The sequence below is a fragment of the Nansenia antarctica genome (assembly GCF_963989245.1).
Source record: "Nansenia antarctica genome assembly, chromosome: 20".
NCBI lineage: Eukaryota > Metazoa > Chordata > Actinopteri > Argentiniformes > Microstomatidae > Nansenia > Nansenia antarctica.
In genome coordinates this window covers 8,905,108-8,913,163 of record NC_137693.1, presented here as the reverse complement: position 1 = coordinate 8,913,163, position 8,056 = coordinate 8,905,108, and the positions used below count along the sequence as shown (strand labels likewise).

Below are 8,056 nucleotides of genomic sequence, written 5' to 3'. Positions count from 1 at the left end.
TCTGGATCATCTTTATTGACGTCTGCAGGAAGTTATGGTCAATAGTGGGGTAAACTATTATCTGGGTTTACCTATTGACCTCTCTTATCTGTTTTTCTTTGACAACCTTTTTTATGATGTAGATATGAACCTTGTAGGGAAATTGTGCTTTCTTTGATATTGTCATGTCATGCTACCTTGGCAATTGTGACTATTAAACATTGTTGACTAACTTTAGGCCTTAAACTAATTGAATATGCCCAGTTAAAATGTCTGAGTTTGGATGGAACCAACTCACAGATTGACGGCTGACTGATTTAATATGACTCATGTCGTAAGCCTGCACTCATGATGATAACATTGAATGGATTTCATTCTTTTTTTTTTTTACTATTCTATTGCAGCACGATGTCACTGTATGATAGGCTGCTTTTAGAGTCAAATCTTTTGTCGTACTTGACCTGAATTTACAGTACAGGCCAAAAGTTTGGACACACCTTCTCATTCAATGCGTTTCCTTTATTTTCACGACTATTTACATTGTAGATTCTCACTGAAGGCATCAAAACTATGAATGAACACATAGGAATTATGTACTTAACAAAAAAGTGTGAAATAACTGAAAACATATTATTATTAACACATTATATTTAATATTATTATTATATATTTTATTAACAACAAAAAAGCAAAGGGTGGCTACTTTGAGGAATCTAAAATATAAGACATATTTAGAGTTATTTCACACTTTATTGTTAAATACATAATTCCTATGTGTTCATTCATAGTTTTGATGCCTTCAGTGAGAATCTACAATGTACCAAATAGTCATGAAAATAAAGGAAACGCATTGAATGAGAAGGTGTGTCCATACTTTTGGCCTGTACTGTAATTGCAATTGTTTGCTTTCTTGTTACACATTGGTAATACAAAGTTTACGCCCAATGCCCTCCTCTCTTGGCCCAGACTGTCCTATCCGAACACACGATGGGACTGTTGTGTAATGACCGTATCTCGCTTATGGCAGCGACACACACAGGCGACATCAGAGCAACAACCTGATCCAATCAATCACTCTTTTCACACCAGTAGAGAAGACTGTTGGTCACGAAAGACAGGGGTACGTTCCATTTTTATATTATAACAAGATATCTAACTGTCATCATAACTAGTCATTCTAACCCCCGTATTGAATGAATTAACTGTTTCTGAAGTTATGATTAGTTATTTGGTTTGTTCTTGAGGGCGCGATTATTTTTTTTAGGTTGCATGCTTGCTAATCAGCCTCGAATATGTCTATTGCATAGCCTACAGTACATTGTCTCACGCGTTCTAGTATGCAAATGAAATATATCTATATATATATATATCTTAAAACACCTGCTTCGTGGCTCAACTGTTTTATTTTATTTTCATAGGGCACTTTCATTTGTATTGAGTTCAACATTGTCAACAGCGTGCATCGTGGAAATAGCTTTGCAGATGTATGCACATTTGAATGTGTATGATATGTTTGCTAATAATAAGTAAGTCTGCATGTAGAAAGAAAATTCCTGCACGTAGCGGGTCGCTAGCGAGCTGTCAAGTGTACTTTAAATCCACTTGGATTCGATTGGTCAATCCCCCATAGGCATGATTCTGCCGTGACATCTGATTGGTTAAACAGGGCACGCCCTTTTCACCAAAAAACTGCTGTAGTATTATATAACTATTATACAGACATTAGTAATTAAACCTTTAAAAAAAAAAAAAAACGTTTTTTTCCACTAAACACTTTTATACATCGTTTATTTTTTTAAACAACCATGCTACTTTTGTGGATACGATAAGAGTAATATTTGACAGTAATGATTTGGTTATGTAATGCAAAATCCAAATGCATATGTTTCAAATTAATAGGTTATGAATACCCACTACACTCTAGAGAGAATTGCCTTAAAAAAATAAAATGCTCTTGTTTGTCTGTTGTCTTTACCTACATTAGCTTGTGAGCACTCAGGATGAAGATTGCTGTGATAGGTCAGAGTATTTTCGGCCAGGAGGTGTACAAGGAGCTAAGGAAGGAGGGACACATCATTGTTGGAGTTTTCACAATACCCGACAAGGATGGCAAAGCCGACCCCCTAGGTGAGTAGGTCATGATGTCATGAGTGCGCTGCAGGACAGTATATATATCTGGGAGCATATTATTGCAATGGGTGCAACCTTTATCATATGTGGTCCTCATACCATAGCACCTAAAGTACACATGAGCAGTGAACACAGACAACTCACACAACATACATTTGTACAACACTTTATACAAATGGCCATCTGAATTAGATCTGAAGGCAAAAGTGATTGATTTCAATGCACTTCAAACTCCCGATTTCAATGTATGACACATCATTTGAAAGCTTACAATCTGCCCTTTCATAATCTGTCAAAAACTGAAAAATACTATTGAATGAAGTAGAAGCCGCACACTCTAGTTTCAGATTTTTTTTACCAGACCCTGTCACATATTACTCAATAATAAATGGGAATATAATAAATTGCTATATCCAAAAACTAATTACAGATTGTGTTTTTTTAAGGTTATTTTTTTTGAGTGGGGCAATCCCGCTCTTATATTTGGATTGGATAGATACAGGAAAGTAAGGCATGTGAGCAGAGCAGCCATGTTGACATGAGCATTGAGTGCTAGACCACTGGCCACACAGATTATGGTTTAAGGAGATCTTCTATTCAACAAAACATTGGCATAACAAGAGTCATGTACACCTTGAGGGTACCCTCAAACACCTCAAACACCCAACTTCTAATTAAATGAACCATTTCATACACAAATGCAATACACTGCACTTTACAGGAAAAGTGTGTTGAATAGCTCTTTGCCCCTTCCTCCACAGCCAAGGAGGCAGAGAAGGATGGCGTGCCTGTCTTCAAGTTCCCCCGCTGGCGTCTGAAGGGGAAGGGCATCAAGGAAGTGGTGGACCAATATGAGGCTGTGGGCGCGGAGCTCAACGTCATGCCCTTCTGCTCCCAGTTCATCCCCATGGAGGTGATCGACCACCCCAAGCACGGCTCCATCATCTACCACCCGTCCATCCTGCCCCTTCACAGGGGAGCCTCCGCCATCAACTGGTGAGTCAGTAGGCAGGGGGGTGTGTCTGTTTCTATGTGTTATTGGTTGATGCTGACTGGTTGGTTGGTTAGTTGGTAGGTGGACAGATTAGTTAGAGGCATTGGTCAGTTGTCATGTTCATAGGTTTGGTGGGTGGGTGGGTCGGTTGGTGGGTTGGTGAGTTTGAGATTCACTGGCTGGTAGGTTGGTTGGATGGTTGGATGGTTGGTTGGATGGTTGGTGGGTTGGTTGGTGGGTTGGTTGGATGGTTGGTTGGTTGGTGGGTTGGAGGGTTGGTTGGATGGTTGGTGGGTTGGTTGGATGGTTGGTTGGATGGTTGGTTGGTTGGTTAGTTAGTTGGTTGGTTGGTGGGTTGGTTGGATGGTTGATTGGTTGGTTGGTGGGTTGGAGGGTTGGTTGGATGGTTGGTGGGTTGGTTGGATGGTTGGTTGCATGGTTGGTTGGTTAGTTAGTTGGTTGGTGGGTTGGTTGGATGGTTGGTGGGTTGGTTGATTGGATGGTTGGTTGGTGGGATGGTTGGTGGGTTGGTTGGTGGGTTGGTTGGTGGGTGGGTGGGTGGGTGGGTTGGATGGTTGGTTGGATGGTTGGTTGATTGGTTGGTGGGTGGGTGGGTTGGTGGGATGGTTGGTGGGTTGGTTGGATGGATGGTTGGATGGTTGGTTGATTGGTTGGTGGGTGGGTTGGTGGGTGGGTTGGTTGGATGGTTGGTGGGTGGGTGGTTGGATGGTTGGTTGGTTGATTGGTTGATTAGTTGGTGGGTTTGAACAGTTGCATTTCCTCACTCTCTCCCTCTGGATTGGTCCACAGGACCTTGATCCACGGTGACCAGAAAGGCGGGTTCACAGTGTTCTGGGCGGATGAGGGACTGGACACTGGACCAATCCTGCTGCAGAGGGAGTGTGCTGTGGAGCCTGATGACACGGTCAACACCATCTATAAGAGATTCCTCTTTCCAGAGGGAGTGAAAGGCACAGTGAGTCAAGGGCAAAGGCCACATATAGTCATTCAGATAATAGCTGTCTGTCTGCATCTCAAACAGCCAGCATGTTTTGTCTCGAGAAAGATGCATGAAGCATGAACATGGAAATGCCAAATGTCACCGTCATAACACTTGAATAGGTTCACACATATCCATTCCATGCCGTTGGGGGGGCTGAGTATGCATGGTTGTTCACAGGTGGAGGCGGTGAGGTTGATCGCAGCGGGGAAAGCACCAAAGATCACCCAATCAGAGGAGGGAGCCACCTATGAGGGCATCCAGAAGAAAGACAACGCAAAGGTACTGAAGACCTAGTCCTGGACAGAACACTCTAGACTGCTCCTGCCATCTTGCTTTTCCCACAAGTACTACTACAATGCTATATGGAATTCCATAGAAATTCGGTGATGTCAAATCTATTATGACCAGACGTACTTACATTTGTACTTACTCACTAGGGTTTCTGCTGTGTATATTGGTCCATTGTTAGAATGAGATGTACAATTGATCAGTATTTTTGCATTTTGTCTGTGATGTAGATTGACTGGAACCAGTCAGCCGAGGCCCTTCACAACTGGATCAGAGGTCATGACAAAGTCCCCGGTGCCTGGGCTGATGTCGATGGACAGGTAAGAATACGCCCACAGTGGGGCGCTTGGGTGGCGTAGCGGGTTAAAGTGCTGACCATGTAACCGCAGGGTCCCGGTTCGATTCCGGCCGGGGACATATCCTGCATGTCATCCCTTCTCTCTCTCACCCATCCTTCCTGTCATAATCTCTATCTGTCTCTGTCATTAAAAAGAAAACCATGAGTGGGACTGCCCCACTCAGAAAAAAAAGAATACGCCCACAGTCAGTCTTATAGTGGAAATCCTCTGAGACAGAGACTGAATCACAGTAGTTTAAAGTGGCCTCTCCCTCTCCCTCATCAGCACTGACTTGAAAACACAACAGGTGAAAGAGAGTACTGAGATGCACCTCAGAAACTCATCCCACTGTTGTCATCCCAACCTTTCTCTGTAGAAGATGACGTTCTACGGCTCCACTCTGGTAAACGACGGCACCGCTGCTAACGGACAGCCCCTGGAGATCCCTGGTGCCAGCCGACCTGGTCTGGTCGCCAAGGCAGGCCCGGTGCTGTTTGGCAGCGATGGCAAGATGGTAAGTTGCCAGATGTTACACAAACATCATTACGACGCACTGGATATTACCAGAGTTTCACTTTTGGGGGATTGTCTTTGGCTTGTTTTTCGCACTTTCTTCCTCATTATTCAAGTTAAGATTCCTCTGAATAAACCATAGCCATTCGTTCCATTCGCTTTTGTGAGACTCTGAACTTGTAGTATACCTACATGCAACCATACTACCTGACCATGAAGTATGCAAATAAGTCATGACTTTTATAGAGGCCATGTGTGCTAGGCTAACCTCTTGGTGTAGCGGGCCATGTATGCTAAGCTAAGGCGTGCTAGGCTAACCTCTTGGTGTAGCGGCAGGCACGTGCCGTGAGCTTTTAGATTGGGTAAGCATAAGATATAGAAATACACGTAATTACACATACACGCTATCAGTGAGCGCAGTTTCAAGGAAATGCAATTTTGATGCCCTAGAACCCGCTAATAAACTGTAGTGTCACTTTGTGATCAGATTACCAAAAACCAAAAAAACAGTTGCCAGTTTCGACTATATCAGGGGTGCTCATTGTTCAAAGATCTTTTCAAGTAGCCAACCTACTGAAATTTACAAGTCCAGTTTCAACATCGCACACGCACACACGCACAACACAGACACACACCGTTTCCATCCTCCATAGTAAACACAACACACTTTCTTTTCACACTTTGTCACACAGGCACTTGACATCACATCACAGACCCTCCCTCTCAAAGTACTCAAACCATATAAACAAGCACAGATCGCCACCAGCCTCGCGAATCATATACATCATATAAACCGCTCATACCAGGCTTGCTGTAGCCGCTGGCGACTCTCCCTTTCTGGGTCAGTGTGAACATCGGTGAGCGAGCGGCCGGGCGGCCTTTAGCCAGTAGTTGTGTTTTTCCAGTCCAGTCCAGTCTACGAAATCCCTTTAGGTCGCTGACAGTAATGTCCATATTCACAAAATCAAGCAAGTTATCCTTATTGATTATTATTATTTAGATCGTTTGAGCTAGCTGGCATAAGCTATTCTGCCGGGCGAGAGGTGAAATGTTAAGTGAACTTGAAAGTGATAAGAGCCAATCAGTAGCTCTTATCAGAATGAAAGACCTACTCTGATTGGCTGTAAGCATGCTTACCCTGGTCACATTAAACAGCGGGTTGAGGCATCGGAAAAAAATAAAAAAGACATGTTCACGCATTCGAATGTACGCGAGGGAAAGCAGAGAGCGGAGTGCTTATATGCAAAGCAGAGTAGAGAGTGCTTTACTCCTACAGGTGGCGCTAAAAATGCAACGTCAAAATGAATGACTCCTGCTGCCCTGGGACCTAAAATACGACTCTTTTAATGAAAACAAACAAACGGTTACATGCACTTTTATTTTTATATTTTCCTTTTTTCTTTTTTCGTTGGGTAAGCACTGCTTACCCTGCTTATATGGACGGCACGTCCCTGTGTAGCGGGCCATGTCCCAGGCTAGGCTAGACTAACCTCTTGGTCTAGTATGTATATGTATGAGTTAGCATAAAGGACATGTAGATAGAGAGAGGAGGATACTGCTGCTTTAGATCATTGGGACACACCTGGACTGGCTGGTTGATACACGGGATATATTGAGATAAATAACAAATAAATGGCCAAAAGGACATTCTGAAAGTATGTGAAATGTGTTAAAAAAAACTATGAAAACTAACTTGCCTTCCTCATAGCTGGTGTTGCACTTTTGGCTGAAATAAACTCAATTAAATCTCTGACACAGTTTTTTCCCATTCCTCCATGCAGAGTTATTCCAGATGTGTTTGTGTTTGAGGGGTGTCTTGTCTTGCATGCACAGGCCCGTTTCAAATCACCCCACAGCATCTCAATAGGATTCAGATCCGGGCTTTCACTTGGCCTGTTCCAGAACTCTCCATTTCTTTCTTTTGAGCCGTTCGTTGGTGGATTTACTGGAATGTTTTGGGTCATTGTCATGTTGCATGGTCCACATCTGCTTTAGCTTCAATTCTGCATGGTCTCACATTTTCCTCAAGCACCCTGTGATACAATATAGAATTCCTAGTGGATTCTATGATGGTGAGCAATGACTTCTCCAACAGCATGTTTGGATACTGGATTCTGATTGGCTAGCAACAGTGGTAAATACCCCCCAACTCCCTTCAGTTCAGCTCCGACCGCATTTCCAGTATCAATGCGCCTCCCAATCAATCTGATTAAGAACACCTGTGCTGACTCCGCCCACTGTTTAGCCAATAGCAGTCTACCAATCTGGAGTGTCATTCCAAGGCACCAATCACGAACAAGTTGGCTCAAAGGCAAGTGAACGTGGCCTAGCCTACAATGCAATCGTTAATGTTGTTTATGGGACTATATTCTGTGGCGGAAGGATATATGTATTCTGAAATGGGTGTCAAACGAAGAAGTGAGAAAACGTGCTGGTATAGAGATGGTAAGTAAGCACGCAGTTCTATATCGTGGAGCTCCGCCCCATAGGGGAGCTCTGCTCCTATTGGTTTACCCGCTACCTAAAGTAGCCAATGACTGAATTTTTCAATGCCTGCGCCCGCCTGGGGTGCTATATAAAGGGGTGTACTTCGCTACCTCATTCTCCCAAAAAGTTCAGCACGGGTTTATATCTGAAGACTGAGAAGGACGACTACTAAGACTGGAGAACCCGCCAGACTTTTCCCTTCAAGATATGGATCGTCCGCCGCCTATGGAGAAGTTCCTCCGGGACGCCTGCCGCTGCGACTTCCGAGCAGCGGAGGATACTTTTCAGCGGAGGAGACTTTTCCCTTCAGCGATGGATCGTCCG

At 43.6% G+C, this 8,056-nt stretch overlaps 1 protein-coding gene across 1 annotated transcript; it reads left to right on the top strand.

Annotated features, from left to right (window-relative positions):
• Nucleotides 1-960: 960 nt before the first annotated feature.
• Nucleotides 961-7,053, top strand: LOC308174335 (cytosolic 10-formyltetrahydrofolate dehydrogenase-like; the record flags this gene model as incomplete). Its single annotated transcript, XM_080549413.1, has 8 exons — nucleotides 961-1,099; nucleotides 1,964-2,106; nucleotides 2,871-3,105; nucleotides 3,914-4,079; nucleotides 4,284-4,385; nucleotides 4,625-4,714; nucleotides 5,109-5,246; nucleotides 7,027-7,053. The coding sequence occupies exons 2-8, from the start codon at nucleotides 1,980-1,982 to the stop codon at nucleotides 7,051-7,053; spliced, it is 885 nt and encodes a 294-aa protein (XP_080405539.1). The 5' UTR covers nucleotides 961-1,099; nucleotides 1,964-1,979.
• Between the last annotated feature and the right edge of the window lie 1,003 nt (nucleotides 7,054-8,056).